This window comes from Arachis duranensis, chromosome 5 (genome assembly GCF_000817695.3).
Source record: "Arachis duranensis cultivar V14167 chromosome 5, aradu.V14167.gnm2.J7QH, whole genome shotgun sequence".
Classification (NCBI taxonomy): domain Eukaryota; kingdom Viridiplantae; phylum Streptophyta; class Magnoliopsida; order Fabales; family Fabaceae; genus Arachis; species Arachis duranensis.
Window position 1 is genome coordinate 18,392,904 of NC_029776.3, and position 19,557 is coordinate 18,412,460.

The 19,557-nt window shown below is 33.4% G+C and overlaps 2 protein-coding genes and 1 pseudogene across 2 annotated transcripts in view; 2 read left to right on the top strand and 1 right to left on the bottom strand.

The window, feature by feature from the left end:
- The first annotated feature begins 5,119 nt into the window (after window positions 1–5,119).
- Window positions 5,120–6,444, top strand: LOC107488512 (uncharacterized). The gene is made up of 4 exons (XM_016109268.1): window positions 5,120–5,335; window positions 5,441–5,620; window positions 5,837–5,928; window positions 6,048–6,444. Exons 1-4 carry the CDS (start codon window positions 5,120–5,122, stop codon window positions 6,442–6,444), a joined length of 885 nt encoding a protein of 294 aa, XP_015964754.1.
- A 4,464-nt stretch (window positions 6,445–10,908) lies between these two features.
- Window positions 10,909–14,324, top strand: LOC107488547 (uncharacterized; annotated as a pseudogene).
- Window positions 14,325–19,122: 4,798 nt separating this feature from the next.
- Window positions 19,123–19,557, bottom strand: part of LOC107488511 (leucine-rich repeat extensin-like protein 6) — a 3,059-nt gene continuing 2,624 nt past the window's right edge. The window contains exon 2 of the mRNA XM_016109267.3: window positions 19,123–19,557. This exon is cut by the window's right edge and continues 548 nt beyond it. Within this exon, the coding sequence (XP_015964753.2) occupies window positions 19,123–19,557 (435 nt within the window).

Here is a 19,557-nt window from a genome sequence, read left to right on the forward strand (position 1 = left end):
ATTTTGAATAACAAATAAAATAAAATAATTTTTTTATTATTTATTTATCTTATATTCATTATAAAACTAAACAGAATATAATAATATTAATTTTTATACCTCTATTATTTATGTGTTATTTTATCCTATTTTAAAAACTAAACATAGCTTAAGAGAATGGGGTAGGAGCCTTAGAGTCAGAGTCTTGAAGTAGACATAATGGATAAGGGAGTTAATGGTCCAACGTTTGGACTATTATACAATTCTAATAATAAAATATGTTTTTTAATTTGGAGTAAATTATTAAATTGATTTTTTATGTTTGGACGTAATTTTGTTTTATTCTTTAAGGTTTAAAATGTTCTACTTGAATCTAAAAAAATTCTATTTAGCTTTAATGTAGTTCTACCGTGAGGTCAAAGTTAAATAATTAATGGAATGTACAACAGTACAAGAACAAGATCGATAATTTAGAGAACAAGTACAAGTTTTAGAGGCACAAAATCAACTGTGGATGCATCGATACATTTATTTATTATTCTTTTTACAATTTAAACGAAATATTTTCTAAAGAACTAAAGAAAATGATAAATAAATATATTGATGTATCTACGGTTGATTTTGTGCCTCTGGAGCTTGTACTTATTCTCCAGATTATCGACTTTATTCTTGTACTACTGTCATGTAGGACATTTCGTTAATTATTTAACTTTGAACTCATTGTAGGACTGCATTGAAGTTAAATGAAACTTTTTTGAATTCAAATAGGACACTTTAAACTTTAAGGACCAAAACAGAATTACGTCTAATACTTTACCCTTTAATTTGTTAATAATTATTAAATTTAATTTTTTTATTTTATTTTGATTTAGATATCATAATTTTAATTTTACCCTTTTTAATACTAAAATTAATAATTGGTGCATAATATACCATTAATTTATTTTTTAATTATCTAATTCTATAATTATAATTGTTTATCAATCTTTTTAATTATTAATTTGTTAATATTTTTATTCCTTGTTTTATCCATTTCCTTAATTACCAATTTTTGTTTATTGTATTTTAGCAGTTGCAAAAATCGCAATCTATAAAAATCCAATAAATTTTAACATTGTAGTAATCATTAGTTCGCGAAAAAATCCTTTTTTATTTTACGTCAAGAAACAATCAATTATTTTAATCCAAAAATTAATTAGTCAGTGAATAAAATTTTTTATTTTATAATTATTGGTAAAACAATGGATTCTATTATTTATAAATTCTATTAAGTAGTAAAAAAATATTTTTTTTCTCTAAACCAAAAAAATAATATGATTGATTAATAAAAAATAAATAAAGCTAATAGCATACAGCGGATTGGACAACTCTCAATTCTAGACATTACATCTATGTTTCACACATTCACATAACACACTCACACACACTATTATGAATATTATAGATTCTTAAACAACAGCCTCAACTGAAATTTGAACACGGTACACCTTAGAATAAGACAAATATAATTGTCACTTAACTCAGCCTTGCGGTACTGATACTAACAATGTTAAAAACACAAAAAACACACATCAAAGTCTCTCAGAATCTCACAAGTATGCACGTTGATGTGTTCTGTTTAAACAGAACTTTCACACATTCAACTAGTCATATTATAAACCCGAATCAAAGATTAATACTGAAGCAAAAATATATCAGCATTTTCGTAATTAACAGAAAAAAGAGAATAATTATTTTTATGACTTTTCTTTTTTTTTGATCCATCATTTTGTCAATTAACAGTTCTATCATTTTATCATTTTAAATTCAACATCCGGAGAAACGGATGAAGAGAGATCAAACAATAATTTCACTCACAATTCGGATCTTCTGCCATGACACGTCTCCAATCCAATGATTTCACAGTCTCCAACTTCGCAACACCACCGTTCCTATCATTCTCATTCATCAATCTTTGGCTTCTCAACCGGACTCGCCTTCGCACCACCATCATCCTTTCCTCCATTGTCAGCCGCCACAGCAGCTGAGTCAGCCAAATCCTCATAACTACCACTGTTCGCAACCGTAACAATAAGTCAACAACCACCATTTTTTTAATTTTTACGGATATAAGGGATAAAGAGAAAAAAATTTTGTCGATTCACATTACTAAAATATTTATAGAGATTACTATTAATGGAAGATATGTTTTATTATTATTTTTAATTGTTAATAAATATATATAATGAATAATAAAATAATAATTATAAAATAAAAAATAAAATTTAAAATTAACTAATAAATAAAAAATTAATTTATAAATAAAATTAAATAAAAATTATTTAATAAAAAAATTAAATATATATTTTATTATTGAAATTATTTAATAGTCTAAATGTGATAGAACGGTCAAATTCTTTATCGAAATAATGAACTAAACTTATATAAGTTAAAAAATGTTTAATTATTCTGTTGGTTTTTATAGTTTCGCGAAATTTTTAATTAGGTCACTATACTTTTTATTCCTTTTAATTGAGTCCTTGCACCAATTTTTTTTAATTGGGTCTCTACACTTTTTTTTTCCTTTTATTAGGTCCCTATACCAATTCTCATTTTAGTGGGTCTCTATAAAATTAAGTCAATTACTACTAAGAAAGACTTAATTAAAAAAAATTTAGTGTAAGGACTTAATTAGAAAAAATATATAAGGACCTAATTAAAAATTTTACTAAACTATAGAAACTAATAGAGTAATTAAACCTTCAAAAAAAATAGAAAGGTTCAAAATATAATTTAGATATCGATAAAAATAAACTAATAAAAAATTATCACATGGATTACATTTATTTTTATTAACATTTATTTTTTTGCTTATTTTTTAAAAATTATTATATTATTATATATTAAAATATTTTTATAAATAATTATAAAAAATAAATATATCATTTTTATTATTTTTATTTGTTCATCACGGTATTCCTTTGCGTAACACGTTGTTAGTGTGGCTGTGTATGAGGGATATGTATGGTCTGATTTGATATGAAGACAGAGTTTATATTTGAACATTTTAAAATTTAATTTGGTGTAATTTTTATAAATTTAAAATTGGACAGAGATCTTAAAAATAGATCTAATTATTATTTAGAGTCAAATTTAAATTAAAGCAAACTTAGCTTTATTCAATTTTATGTACATCTTAAAAAGACTAAAAATGTATATATATTTTAAAATAATTTTAATATTATATTATATTAATTGTAAACTTATTATTTTATTTTTAATCACACTTAGTTAAATTAAAAAATAGATACAAAAAATATAAAATTAAAATTTTTGAACAAATTAAAAATTTTTTTAGTGACTTGGACAAATTTAAATTTAAATATGGATATAATTTTTCGGTAATAAGTATATTTTTTTCTTTTATATAAATTAAGTATATCATAATTTCTTGACATAAAATTTATCAAAATTCGAAGTTTACTGATTTAAACTTAATTTTAGTATGATCTGAAAGTAATATGATTTTACCGAGTTTAAAACTGGATAACGTAATAGCAAGGGTAGTAACATGCTGCACACAAAGAGAGCAACGCACGTAGAGCACAATGAGGATCGTAACAAGAATAACCAACAAACGCAACTAACAGAATTGGTGCCTATTAAGCGGGCGTGACCTTGGCAGGAGGGACGTGTGTGAATTGTTAGCCTTCTTTTTTGAATCTCTCTCTAAATTCTCTTTCTGTGATTCTCTTTCTGTTTCTCATTCTTTTTTCTGCTTTGTGGCTTTGTACAGGTTGAGTCAGGCTATTATTACAAACTCCCAATCCCCTCAACCCTAATATTGTACTCCCATTAATTCCATTTATGAGTTTTCTATATTTATATATACATACCAGTAGTTTTGTTTAATTTGAGTAAGCAGCCTATCATTTTGGTGCTTTCGTTGAGCTGCCATGACAGACAACACGCAGCTACAAACGATGCAATCGACCATTACTAGACTCACTGAGCAAGGGGGAGAGTCACCATGAATAAATATCTACTATCAATAGCGCACTAGCTAACATTCAGGTTCAATTGGCCCAATGTCTTGAACAAAAGCAGCGGCCCGCCGACGTGACTCCTGGGGGGTCGGGCTTCGCTCCACCACGCCAAATGAAAGTTGATTTCCCGCGTTTCGCCAATGGGGATGACGTTATGCAATGAATTTATCGTGAGGATCGTTTTTTCAAGATTTATGATATGCTTGAACATCAAAAGATTAACTTGGTGGCGGTGAACATAGAGGGTAAGATACTAGCATGGTTTCAGCTCCTAGAGAAGACGGACCAGGTGACAGATTAGTTTTCGCTTTCCACAGCTATTCAGCTTTAATTCGGTCCCTCACAGTTCGATAATCCTCGGGAGGATTTGCTGAAGCTCAAACATGTTAACTCTGTTTCTAATTACTTTGATGCTTTCAATAATTTGGCCGCTCGAACTTATGGCATGGACGATGCCTTACTCCTGGATTGTTTTATGGGTGGCTTGCACTCGGAGCTCCGCTGAAATGTGAAATCTCGCTCCCCACCTTCACTGTTACAGGCGGTCAATTTAGCAAAATTGTTTAAGGCCTGTTTCCTCCCGATGCCGCCTCACAATCGGCCACCACAACAACCTTTCATTCCGGTTGGCTTAACGGCCACCGATATAAACCATTGGCGACCCTTCCACCGCCAGCCTCTGCATCCACCCCATTATTACCTACCCTTGCTAAGCATCCTCAGCTTCAAAAAATTTTGCCTACAGAAATTTAATTTCGTCGAGCGAATGGGTTGTGTTTTACTTGTGATGAGAAATTTTTATCTTCTTACCATTGTACCTCAAAACAATATTTTATAATTCAAACATTAAAGGACATTCCAGTTGAGCCAAATGATGGTAGTGAGCCTATTCCAGTGCCTGGTAAGGACCAAGAATTAGGGGTAGAAGCCCTTGAGACACCACATTTGTCATATAATGCGTTGTCAGGGGTCCCTCAAGGCGTTCCATTCGTTTCTCGGATTTTATTAAGAATCACCCTATTCGTATTTTGATGGACGGAGGTAGTTTAGATAATTTTATCCATCCGCGTTTGGCGGCAGCACTGAAACTTGTGATTCACCAAGCCCCTCCGTTTATGGTAGATGTGGGAAATGGTGAGTTACTGCGTTGTGAAGGAGAAATTAAAGAGGTTCCGATTGTTGTCCAAGATCACTGCCTGTGCATTTCAACCTATCTTTTACCTATTATCTTGGAGGAGTTGGTGCTTGGCGATAGTTGGTTAGAAGCCTTGGATACTCACTTGGCCAATTATAGGGAGAAGTTTATCATGTTCTTGGCTGGTGATCACTTGGTTACCTTGAAAGGGGAGCAAAAGTAAATTCATGAGCCAACTTCATTACATCAGTTTAAACGGCTTCAAGTAGTAGATGGTATAATTGCTTTGTTTGCATTGCAGGTTAGGCAACTTCCAGTGGAGGAAGATCCTTCCCCATTGGTCTTTCCTCTTGAGTTAGCGCCTGATCTCGCAGAATCACTGCATGGTTTTCTTGAGGTTTTTCGCCCTCCCAAAGGGCTTCCATCGAAGCGAGCACATGATCATCATATTTCTCTAATTTCTAGTACTACTCCTATGAAGGTTTGACCGTATAGGTATGCTCATAGCCAGAAGACAGAAATAGAGAAGCTAGTGACGAAAATGTTAAATGAAGGAATCATTCACCCGAGTACTAGTCCTTTCTCATCACCGGTGATTTTGGTAAAAAAGAAGGACAGATCTTGGTGCTTTTGCACTAACTATATGAAGATGAATTATTGGATGAATTGTTTGGCGCTCGATTTTTCTCTAAACTAGATCTCAAAGCAGGGTATCATCAAATTTGGGTCGCCCTTGAAGATTGCTACAAGATTGCATTTAGGATTCACCACGGTCTCTATGAATGGCTAGTAATGTAATTTGGGCTGACAAATGCACCGGCCACATTTCTATCCCTTATGAACTCGGTGTTTGCTGATATGTTACGCAAATTCGTGCTGGTGCTTTTTAACGATATCTTGGTTTATAGTTCTGATTGGCCTTCATATCTGACACACTTATGCAGGGTCCTATCGGTTCTAAGATACAATTATTTGGTTGCAAAGTTGTCTAAGTGCTCTTTCGGCCAGCGGAGTATCGATTATCTTGGTCATATAGTCTCCGGCAAAGGGGTCCTGGTGGATGATGCTAAGGTCTCAGATATTAAGAATTGGCCTATTCCTACATCAGTGCGTCAACTATGGGGTTTTTTAGGCCTTGCAAGCTATTATCGTAAATTTATCAAGAATTTTTCTATGATGGCATCTCCCCTCACTGACCTATTACAGAAGGAAAGCTTTTGCTGGTCTAATTCAGCAGAGGAGGCTTTTAATACATTGAAGAATGCTCTGATGAATGCTCCTGTTTTGGCTACCATATTTCTCTAAACCATTTGTCCTGAAACAGACACGTCAGGTTCCGGTTTTGAAGCTATTTTGAGTCAAGATAAACATCTGATTGCGTACTTCTCGAAGAAAATTTCATTAACTATGCAGAAATAGTCCACTTATGTAAGAGAAATGCAGGCGATACTCACAGCAGTTTCAAAATTCTGGCATTATTTATTGGGTCATTGTTTTGTCATCCGAACGGATCATCAAAGCTTGAGAGAAATGCAGGACCAAGTGATTCAAACTCTGGAGCAACAAGGTTGGCTTCCGAAGTTGCTTGGGTATGACTTCACCATTGAATACAAAAATGGCAAAGACAATCATGGGGCAGATGGGATGTCTCACGCCTTTATGACATTGTCCATCATGGAATCCTCTTTTGTATTACAGCTTAAGTCTTCTCTTCGATCATTTACACTAGCTTCTGAGTTCTCGGCGGCTGGGTTGGAATCTGACAGATTGCAGCAGCAGGATGAACTGTGGTATTGGGATGGCAGGCTAGTGGTGCCAAAGAATTCATCCCTCATCCCAACCATTTTAGCTGAATTCCATGATTCCAAGGTGGGCGGTCATGCGGGATTTTAGAAGACTCTAGCGAGGGCATCGACCCAATTTTTTTGGAGGCCTATGCGTGCGGCTGTTAAAGATTATATGGCTAGGTGCTAAGTGTGTCAACAGGCCAAGTACCTGACGCAGGTTTCAGCGGGGTTACTGATTCTGCTGCCAATTCCCTCTGCATTTTGGCAAGATATCACTATGAATTTTGTCACGGAACTTCCTAAAGTACAAGGATATTCGGTGATAATAGTGGTGGTGGATCGTTTATCTAAATTTGCTCCTTTCGTACTTCTGCCGACGAATTACACTGCAACAAAAGTGGATGATGTTTTCATTGATCGGATTGTGAGTTTACATGGTCCTCAAAAAGCTCAATTGTGTCTGACCGTGATAAAGTCTTCACTGATAGATTTTGGGAGCAGTTTTGTGCTAGACAAGGAATCACACTGGCCCGTAATACAGCCTTCCCCCAGAGACTAATGGCCAATCTAAGATGTTAAATCATTGCTTGGAATTGTATCTCCGGTGCTTTACCCAACATAACCCACAAGACTGGCTTTCTCTGCTTTCTTGGGCTACATTCAGTTACAATACGTCTTGGCACTCCTCAATCGGCATGTCCCCTTATAAGGCTCTTTTTGGTGGTGATCCTCCTGCTATTCTTCGATACACTCCCTATTCTAATGACCTTCAAACCCTACAGGATCAGCTGCAACAAAGAGAAAGTGTTCTGGCAGAGCTCAAATTGAACCTGGAGCGGGCTCGAAATAGAATGAAAACCAAAGCTGATCTGAAACGAAGGGACTTGGAGTTTCATATTGGGGATTTCGTATTTGTTAAATTGCAACCCTATCGAACAGTCCTTTGCTCTACGGGCGAATCAGAAATTGTCTATGAAGTATTTTGGACCCTTCAAGGTGCTAGCACGTGTGGAGAAGGTGGCTTATAAGTTAGATCTCCCGATCCACACCCGAATTCATCTGGTATTTCACATCTCTCTTCTCAAGAAGTGTGTAGGACATCCTGTTGCGGCTACTTTTCCTTCTCCTTGGCTCACGGATGGCAATCTTGTGATACTAGAGCCTCAGCAAGGGTTAGGTCACCGCATGATCAAAAATGACAACAGATGGAAGGAGGAGGTTTTAATTCAGTGGAACTCATTGGCAGCAGAAGAAGCCACTTGAAAACTATATGAGTAGATGAAGTAGCAATTTCCTTCCTTTGACCTTGAGGGCAAGGTCCCTTTTAAAGGTGGGGGTAATGATAATAGGGGTGGCAAAGTGGGCCGCTCCGCCCTAACCCGCCCCGCCTAAACCCGCCCCATAAACGGGGCAGACAAGCCCGCCCCACCAACTAAAATGGGTTCAAAATGCTATCCCGCTTGACTCTTTTTTTTTTTGAAAAATAAAATTTATTAAAATGAACAAAAAAATAATTAAAAAATCAAATACAAATAAAAAATAGTCAAATTATAATATAATTTTTTTATTATTTTTTTAAAAATTTTTAACTTTAATAAAATTATTCAAAATAATATTTGTCAATAGAATCATTTTTATTTTAAAAAATAAGTCACATAATTTGAGCATATGTACGGAATTATAAAATAAAATAAATAAAGTTAATAACTAAAAGAAGAATAAAAACAAAAAATGAAAAAAAAAGTGTTTAAAAATTCTTTGGCGGGCTCCAAATCCTAGCCCAACCCGCCTTTTTTAGCGGGTTTAGCGGATCGGCCCGACGGGCTCGACCCATAGTAACATGCTGCACGCAAAGGGAGCAACGCACGCAGAGCACAATGTGTATCGTAACAAGAATGACCAACAAACGCAACTAACAGAATTGGTGGCTATTAAGCGGGCGTGACATTGACAAGAGGGTCGTGTGTGAATTGTGAGCCTTCCTTTCTGAATCTCTCTTTGAATTCTCTTCCTGTGATTCCCTTTCTGTTTCTTATTCTTTCTTTTGCTCTGTGGCCTTCCTGTGATTCCCTTTCTATTTCTCATTCTTTCTTCTGCTCAAGGGAGGAGCTACATGGAGAGAAAGAGGGGCAACGACCCCCTAATTTTAATTTTTTACATGTAAATTATATGTAAATTTCAATTTAGCTCTCCTTAAAATTTTATTTTAGTGTTATTTTAGTATGTAAATATTTTTGGCCCCCTTCTAATATTTTATCTAGCTCCACCCCTGCTTTTGCTCTTGGGTTTGTGCAGGTTGAGTTAGGCTACTATTACAAATTTTTAATCCTCTCAGCTCCAATATTGTACTCCCATATGTACTCCCATTGATTCTATTTGTGATTTTTCTATACTTACATATACATATCAGTAGTTTTGCTTAATTTGAATAAACAACCATATCATAATGATTTCAAAAATAGACCCAGTCATTATTTAAGATTGAATCCGAATCAAGACGAATTCGGTTTTATCCTGCTCATGTACATCTGTGTATCCCAATTCTCTAAAACTCTCTAATTGCATGGTCAAATCCTGATAAGTTTTGAATACCATAAACCGCACTATTTCTCGAGTTAAATTTTAATTTGACCTCTGAAATTTAGTCCGATACTAAGAATGACTCCCACAATTTTGTTGACCCCAATTAGAATTTCCAAATTTACAATCGTGGCTCTGGCTTTTTTCTGCAATTATCTCTGTCACCGAAATGCTGATTTGACGCAATTGCATGACATGGTGGACACTACTTAAATGACAGTGCATTGGTTTTGTGTCCAAACCCTTTAGAAACCACGTCGTTTTAGTTTTTTGTGGGTTAAAACTCTCTTTCTTTTCACTTCGACGATCATAAGTTGCAAAACATTAAGAAAATCCTTACACTACGTGGTTTCCAAAGGGTTCAGGCGCGAAACCAATGCGCCGTCCTTTAAGTAGTGTCCATCATGCAATTGCGCTAGATCAGTATTTCGGTAATAGAGATAATCACAGGAACAAAACAGAACCACAATTATAAATTTAGAGTTCTACTGGAAGCCAACAAAATTATGGAGATCATTTTAAACATCAAACCAAAATTTAGAAACTAATATTTCTCCAATAAATTTGTCCTTTTCATGAGAAACACCACAACACCACTCAATTTATTCTTCTGTTAATGAATTGAAAAAAATGTTTGATTGAAGAATAAAACAGCAAACGTACTTTCACCATAGCGAAGAAGAATGAAGAATTGAGATTTGGTTTTTCAAGATGAATAATTAGGGTTGTCTTTTCATACGAATTAGAGTTTTGTTTCGATTCTTTAACCTTGAAAATTATACTTTTGTGATTATTAGTTTAAAAATATTTAATTTTAATAAGGATGATTTAATTTTTTAACAAAAATAATTGAAAAATGATATATTTATTCTTTTATAATTATTTACGAGAGTGTTTTAATATATATAATGATATAATAATTTTAAAAAAATAAAAAGACAAATGATGACGTGGATAAATATAAGGGGAAAGTCGGGAAACAGAAAGGAAAAAAAGGGATAAGAAGTAAGAACACCAGAAGTTTGGAACAAATCCTAAGGGCTTGTTTGGGTGAGCTTTTAAGAAAAAAATTTTTTTGAGTTATCTTTTTTTAAAAGATCTTATTAAAAAACAAAAGTAATTTTATGTTTGGATATCTCATGTAAAAAAATCTTTTTATCTATCAATTATGTTTTGGTATAATAATATAAAAGTACTTTTTTGTGAAAAACATCTTTTTTTTAAAGAAAAAAGATCTTTTAAAAAAAGATGTAAATTACAGCTTCTCAAAAAAGATTTTTTATTAGTGCTTTTATTTTTACTACTAGAAGTTTGCCAAACACGTTAAAAAATAAAAAAAGATCATTTTTCATTGAAAAAAGATTTTTTTTAACAAAATAACGGCGCCCAAACATGCACTAAGTTATGAACTAGAGAGAGAGGAAATCCGTGGCTTGCAGCGGCGGCGAGCAGCGACGGCGACGATCGGCGGCGTCGAGTGGAGGCGGCGGAGAACAGCGAGTCAGTGACGACTTGCAGCGGTGGTGAGCAGGGGCTTTGACAGAACGCAGAGAGAACGGCAGAGAAGGAAGACGGAGAAGGAGTAACTGGTGCCGGACGGTGCTGCCTGGCACGCCTCCGGTGGTTCTTCTGGCAGCAGCGCAGCCCATAGAAGAGAGGGAGAGATAGAAGAGAGTTTTTGAACCGTCAGAGAGGAAGAGGCAGTTTTCTGAAGAAAGGAGCCTGAGAAAGGTGAGGTGTAGCATCTTAGGGTTTCCTAAATTATCAAAATAACCCTCAATCTTTTCAAAATTCCAAAAAAAAACCCGCAATTTCCGCTATTTCTATTGAGGTCCGCCATGGCGCCACCGCAATTGCGGCCGCCATTTCGCCCTCCGCGAAAAACTCATCGCGGCGACCACTGCATGGAGGCAAGGAAGAAATCTGCCACACCATAACGTTATGGCGACCACTGATATACACGTACTTTGGTGGGTTCTGACTTGATGTTATGTTTATTTGTTGAATTTTCTACTGAATTTGCTGAATTAATTGCATGCCTTATGATTAGAAAATTGCTTAGTATATGTGCAATTTTTCATGCATTTTTTTGTTTGCATCTACAAGTATTTTTTTAGGTAATCCGCCATTTCCTGCAACGCCATATTCTATATATGGCGGGATTTTGGTTCGTGGGCATCTGCAATAAAAAACTGTACCCCCAAGTTGATTCATAGTTATTCGGCTTCATTTTTATTCATTCAATTATAGTCTCACCAATGGTTTCCTCTCTTTTGTTTATGATTCATATGACCAGCTGCACAAATGGATTTGGAGACTGAAAACAGATTAGCTGCTATGCTTATGAGGGAAGCAGCTGAATTGCGGCGGCAGTCTGAACAGGAAGGTGTTCTGGCTTATCTTCATAAGCCTAATGTAAGGAGTCGGCCAAATTCACGTTTCCTCACTGCTACTGTACGTGGTGTGCAACAAGGTTGGTTCTTAGTCACAAATTTTAGATAGAACTTGGTTATTTATGTTCTAGATTCTCAACAGTGTGACTTTTTCCTGATTATAGTAGAAAGTTTATCTATCTATTGATTGAGGTGTTTGATTTTCTTTTCCCCCATTATGTATCAATGAGGCTTAATTATAGACCATTATGGGTTTAGTGTGGCAAGGCTAAACTGTTGTTGTATCAATACGGTTAGTTATTATGCATTTAAAGAAGCGACATGAGTGATTACTTTAAACATGTTGGAAGTTGAAACTTCATTTGTTGAGTGTTTGATATAGTCAAATGGCCATCCCCCTCTATGTTCCTAGAATCAGTGCCTTTTTTGTGTTAATAGTTTATATCTATTGAATATGAATTTTTTTTTGTTGTTTTCTACAAACAATACAAGCTGTGAAAGTGAGATCAGGTGACTGGCAAGTGCAACAGAAAAAAATGGAGCTGAACTTAGGAGAACAATATTAACTGTTGATGTTTTTAATGCATTCGATATATTGAAAATGTAAAAAACTTGATTTTCAATTAAAATTTTCCTTATTACTTCCTTAATCAAACCATATATATAAAGATCAAATGACATAGGTCTAAGTTTAACTTAATGTTACACATTTAAATAACTTTTATTGGACTACTTTTTTATAAAAGCTATGGTCGGATTAGAAGCCTATATATTATAGATCACGTATATGAAATTTCATGTCAATTCAAAATCATTTGATATAGGAAATACTTTTTATTGATAAAAATCGATGATAATATAAAATTTAAAACACACATGAATATGGATTGTTAGAATATAGTCTTGATGTATATTCACAAAACTTGGTACAAACGATCTTCACAAATCACGATAGGTGATTTAGGTCAAGAATTAGATCAAGAAAAAATAACTTTTTTAGATAGAAATAATCAGTTTAAATTTGCTTAAACTAACACCGGTGTTATTTGATCTTTGCTCTCTCTATATATATTATATGCCTTTGTCAAAATCCTGATCATCCTGCATCCCTCTACCTCTAACCTCGGTGTCATACCTTGAGATATGATATTGACTACTATGTTCCTTATTATCTATGGATATTGCTTAGTTATAGAACATTATGCAGTATGCCAACCCCATCACGTTGTATCAATACAGCTTTGTTATTTTATGCATTTAACCATGTTGAAACTTCATTTATTGAGTGTCTAGATAGTAATATGGCCATCCTCCTCTTGTCTGTGCAGTGTTACATGAGCACCATTGATGTCTGTGTTGTGTAGATAATTTATGTCATTTGTTTATGAAATTTTTTTTGTTTAATATCAGCAAATCGAGCTGTAGAAGTGAATGAGATGTGGCGAGTGTGACAGAAAGAATTGGAACTTGATAAACAGGCTAAAGGCACAAGGAAAGATAAAAGCAGTGGTTACCAAAGCCACAGGGACCATGACTCATCTAGAAGCCCAGGAAGACATGCTGGTTTCGATAATAGCTCAAATGCCTCTGCTTCATGCTCAAGTAAAAGAGCATATGAGCTGGATAAATGGGATAATGGTAGATCAAGAGATAAAGGAAGTGTTGACGAATCCTACGGTGATATTAGTAATCGTAACCTGTCAAGAAGCACAAGTAGACATGGCGTTTGTCAAGAACCAGAGTATAATCTGGAACCAGAAGGTCAAAGGGATGAAGAGCTGGAAGAGTTTCTTCACACGAGGTATTATTACTTTCTCTTGTGTTCTGATGTGTCAGTTAAACTTGACACTTGTCTTCAATTTTGCTTAAGAAACATTATTTTGGGACAGGACAAAGCGAGGCAGAGGTGGCATCAGTCCCAGAATGGATGAGACTGGGCCTTACTTTCTGCCTCATCCAGATGGGGAAGTTTGTCCTACACGGGATGCAAGGGAGCACCGTCTTATTTATGATCCTGAGAGGCTGTCATCAGGGAAGTCGAATGAATCTTCTAAGGAGGAGCTTCACGATGAAAGGCCGAAAAAGCAAATAAAGTCTCACTCTGGCAACTCAGACAAGGAGCACTCTAAGAAGCGCAGGTCCAAAGAAAAATCAAAGCACAAGAAAAAGGAGAAAAACAGAAAACACTCACTAGGAACTTTTGTGGAATTTGATATTCACTGTGGATAACTTCAGAATATTTTGATGAAAATGACATTTTTACTTTGTACATATATTGCTTAAGATCAGGTGTGGATAAATTTATCATATATAAGTTGATAGTAGTAAGGTAATAGGTAGCAATTTGGCAAGTATGGGTGAGATTTATGTCTACAAAAGTTACAGTAACTTTTAGTTTGCATAATATTGACAAATGAAATTCATGTGGTGGTTTGTGGAGATTTCATCTTATGAAATCTAATCATATTTATGGCTTGATAAAACTTTTACTTTTTGAAAGTAATTTATAAGAGTTGTCTTTTAAAAGATAATTTTTTAAAAATTATAGTACTTGTATTTGGTAAAATTAAATTAAAAATGACTTTTATTAAGCACAAGTACTACAGTTGTATTTGATAAAACAATTTTTAAAGATCACAAATAATAAATAGAGTTATTATTAGCCAATGATAAAAATTATATGTAATCCAATATTAGTACATTTATTATCCACTTACATATATATTGGTTCACTTTTAAAAATCACAAAAAATGTGACACACATTCCAAGACCCAAGTAAACCATTTTTATGATTATATATTTATATTTACATATGTATATATATGTTGCTATTATAATTTTGACTAATATTTATTTAGTTAGTGTACGAAAATTTTATGATGGATTCTCATAAGTCACGTCTCCCACCTCATGTTGCAAAGAACAAAAAAAAAAAAACATAACAGATCTACTAGAAAAATACAAAAACAATGCACACAAAATAATATAAATAGATAGAAATTTATATCTAATATGTGATAGAGATGTATTTGTGTTGGAATTTGTAAAGATTAGAGTGAAAAATAAAAAATATACGAAAATTGTGTTAGAATTTGTAAAGATTAGGGTTAGAAATTAAAAATATATAAGGATTCCACTCGCAATATAATGGCGGAAAATATGTGCAGAAAAATAAATAAAATTTGGTGTTAATAATTAATGAGGTTAATTTTGAATATTTATTATTATATAAGGTTATATTAAATTTTTTTATTTTGATAACCACAAGCCAACTTTAAAAAGCTCCCTATCTGTTTTTAAAAGCACCTATAACTTTTAAAAGTCGCAAACACAAGTAATTGGAATTTTTAATTTATCAAATGCCAAGCATATCTTCAAAAAATTTTACCAAACTAAACCTTAATTATTTAACATTGTAATATCCATTCAAAGTTTCAAACCACCTAATTCTTTTAGTTAAAAATGTTTAACTCATTCTAGAAATTTTTCTTAAATAAATAAAATAATTATTTCTATAAACAAAATAAAACAATATTAAACTGAAATATATACTTTTTTCGAAGTGGGAAAATTGGATGGATTTTATTTGAGTAAGTTTCATCTCGATCTCTATTTATTTGGTTAAATGACAATTGCTTTCTAATAATGCAAAAATGACATTCCAACTTCGGAAAATTCATTCAGTTTAACATTTAAACCTTTTGATAAGAATGTCACGTTTTTTGTTGTGCCATTCTGATAGCAAAAAATATTACGACAATTTTTACATATATAATAATAAGATAAGAGTCTTTCACTCGAAACTATATCGCTATTTTTTTAAAAAAACCGAAAATATTTTTTATTTTAATCAAACATGTATATATAACCAAAATCAATCACAACCTCATATATATGTATATATAAACATATCAGACTTCGTATACAAATAACTTACAAATATTATAAACATACATACCATTATGATTCTTATCCCTCTTACAAGGATATAATAATAAAGGCAAGGGAAAACTATAATATATATACAATAATATACAACAATCAAATGCACAGAAGGAACTCCTTAAAGTCATTGTCCGTCCTAAAAAGAAAAATCTGTAGGGGGTGAGAACATTGTCCTCGCAAGTTCTCAATAGAAGGTTTTTAAGAATTGTCATAAGAGGATACATATAAGAAAAGAAAGGATTTTAATTACTAAAGCTTTAAATTATAAATAAGAAATTGACCGATTTTTATATATAAAAATCTATGAATATATAATCTCAGATAAATATAATAAATCATAAATAACTTATTATTTAATTTCCAAAATTTTGGGGTTTTACATTCTACTCCACTTATAAAAATTTTTGTCCTAAAAAATTAATGGAATGCACAAAATATTACACAGTTTTAACACTTTACTTTTACAATGCCTTATGGAAAAAGCAAAATGTCTCAGCTCATATATATACATATACAGTTTCAAATATTTGGATTTTCATATGGCATAAAGATATTAGGATAGAATTGTGATTGCAAAGCAGAAGTTACAAGGCAGGCTTGATGCAGTGATAGACTAACAGTATTAATAAGTAGACAGTCATGTGCATAAATCTCTAACTCTTGTCATCCGAACAATACCTACTATATGACAAACGATCAGAGCATGCAATTGAAGTATATTCAGTTCATTCCTCAGGCTCTACAAGAAAGACTGTTCTGATACCATAATGTAACACCTTTATTATCAAAATGTCACGTTTTGGGCTCGCTACTCTGATAGCGAGAAATATTAAGATGACTCTCACATATTTAATAATAAGATAGGGGCCTTTAACTCGAAACCATATCGCTGTCTTTTTTTAAAACCAACATACATATATAACCAAAATCAATTACAATCCTCACACACACACACACACACACAAAATAATCAGATGAGCAGAAGAAACTCCTTAAAATCTTTGTCCGTCTTGAGAAGAGAAATCTGTAGGGGGTGAGAATATCGTCATTACAGGTTCTCAGTAGAAGGTCTTTAAGAATTGTCATAAGAGGATACGTATAAGAAAAGAAAGAATTTCAATTACTAAAGTTTTAAATTATAAATAAGAAATTGTCTGATTTTTATATATAAAAATATATGAATATATAATCTTAAATAAATATAATAAATCATAAATAACTTATTATTTAAGTCTAAAGGGGTATCTAGGTGTCCGTGTCATAAGTGTCGGCTGACTAAGTGGTTAGCACCTGCGGACATAACGCTTCACCTCTACCTTAACTGCTTCAAGGATGGTATTGGATGTGGATGGAGCATAGAAAAGTGGACAAGGAGAGAATTAATCGGTTTGCCTCAAATTTGAATAGGTTTGATGGTCGATCAACAAGAGCTCGGACGGTGAGAGAACTAAACATGAAAGAAATGACTTAGGAGGGTAACCAAGAGAGATACAACGAGATGATGTTTAATGCAATAGGTATTACAGAGTTGGAAGAGGCAGAATAAGAGCCTAACCCGAAAGCAAAAAGATTTTATCATCTGTTAGAATATGCTACAAAACCTTTGTTCGAGGGGTGCGTTCATTCAGAGTGGTTTGCATATGTTAGAATGATGAGTATGATGATGTCACTGAAGGTTGTGATAAGGAACACGAAAACACAAGGACTATGATATCACTAAAGTTAATGGAATCAGGAAATATAGGCATTACGATCATTTTATTCTACCTCAAAATGCACGACATGAATACTATTTGCCTTATCCGGGTTCATGCAAGTCGAGTTGGGTGGTTGTGGTTAAGACTACAAGAGGCCGCATTGAGTCTAATCATGGGACAGAAGGTCAAGAACATTACCAGATTAATAACTCAACTCCTTCGAAAATGGTGATTGATACCAGTGAGCCGATCACTCTTAGGTTGGATGTTATGGATGATGACATCATTGACCTTGGAATAGATGACGACGCGCTACCACCAGAGGACGACGATCTTTAAGAAGAAGACAAGGTCGATAGCGACAAAAAACAGAAAGACGAGTTCAATGACCAGGAAACTGCCTCGGAAGAGGAGGATGGTGAACAAGAGGAAGAAGATGATGAATCTGAATAGAGTTAATGTAAATATAGTTCTATCATATGTATTTCTTTACCGAACTTTGAAAAGAATGTAATATAATTAGCATTTTTTCAGATATTTTAGTTATTATCATTTTCTATTTTTAATTTGTATATTTGATATTTCACATCAGGTTTAAAGTAATGTTTCAATTATTAATTATCAGGGTACATTATAGATGGACGAAAAAAGATTATTAAAAAGGTAAAAAAAAAAGCTATTGTCGGAATATACCGATGGTAACAGCCCAGTCAATTTTTTTTAAATCTGTCGGCATTATCGTCGGATTAATCCGCCGGTAAAATGGTGCGGAGACGTATGATATGGTACCAACGTTACTGTCGAAAAATGTTCGACGATAACATTCAACCAATTCCATTTTCTTAATAACCATATTAAATTACCTCCGAATGCAAAAATCCGACAGTAATATGAACTTCGTCGGATAAATACTGACATAAAATCTGACGGTAAACATTATATAGTCAGATTTTATTTATTTTTTCAACAATAATTCCAACACTACTCAACGTTTTTTTGTAGTGAACACTTATCAGTTATCTAAAGCAGTTCATATACACCTATCGAACAATTAGGCCCCTTTAAAATTTTTATTTTAATCTCTTTATATTAGAAAATTAAATTTTAGTCCCTTTTCAAATTTTAGGCTAGTTCCACCCATTTGAAAAATTAGACGATCGGCAATGAATTATAACTCAAATTGTATAGTCTCTTCATATTCACCTAAGAGGTCGCGATTCGAATTTCCTATTTTCGGTTAAAAAAAAAACAAGAGGCAATCTTTTGTTTTGACAAATATAGGCAGTAAAACAACAATATAACTCTTTCATGAAATCTACGAAACATTATTAGTTCATCACATTATTTCCTTTTATATTGTTGTTGTTGTGTGATTGCCAACGCTAAAACAAATTTTTAATATTTTAGAAAATTAAACTTGCTTATATTTTAAGTTTTTTTACCTTTTAAAAATACAACCTATATTATCTATGTGACTATATGTATCAACAGCAGTTTCAACTGTGGCAATAAAGAAAAATAAACATCAATAACAAAATTTACTTGTTTTGTATAAACATTAACAATCCGTATTGAATCAGCTAGAAACCCATGAATTTTCCCGGATTGTGCTTTCGTTTAATGAAGGGACATTTTGGGAATGGACCATGGAAGTAATTATTTGAACAATCGAAGTGCTTCAACTTAGGCAACATACAAATGCTGGTAGGAACCACACCTGAGAAATTGTTATGCTTTAAAACTAACTGTTCCAAGCTCTTCATTCCTTGCATGGTTCCAGGTAGTTCTCCCTCCAATCTGTTGAAGCTCACATCAAACACTGTCACTTTGTCTAAGTACCCTATTTCTTGGGGTAATGGACCCGTTAGTCCCGTATTCGATATTATAATCTCATTAAGGGTATCCTTCATTTTGGCCACACTTGATGGAATACTACCCTTTATATCATTGTTTGATAATATCATAACAGAAACTGGTGAGTTCCCAAAGTTTTGTGGTAAGGAGAACTGGAATTT

What these genes read in the sequence shown, in the direction of transcription:
- LOC107488512 (XM_016109268.1), top strand. Translation starts at nt 5,120, where the DNA reads ATGGTAGATGTGGGAAATGGTGAGTTACTGCGTTGTGAAGGAGAAATT. An exon ending in CTAGTACTACTCCTATGAAG is followed by an intron (nt 5,621 to 5,836) that starts GTTTGACCGTAT and finishes TCTCTAAACTAG; the next exon opens with ATCTCAAAGCAGGGTATCAT. An exon ending in ACGGTCTCTATGAATGGCTA is followed by an intron (nt 5,929 to 6,047) that starts GTAATGTAATTT and finishes CTTGGTTTATAG; the next exon opens with TTCTGATTGGCCTTCATATC.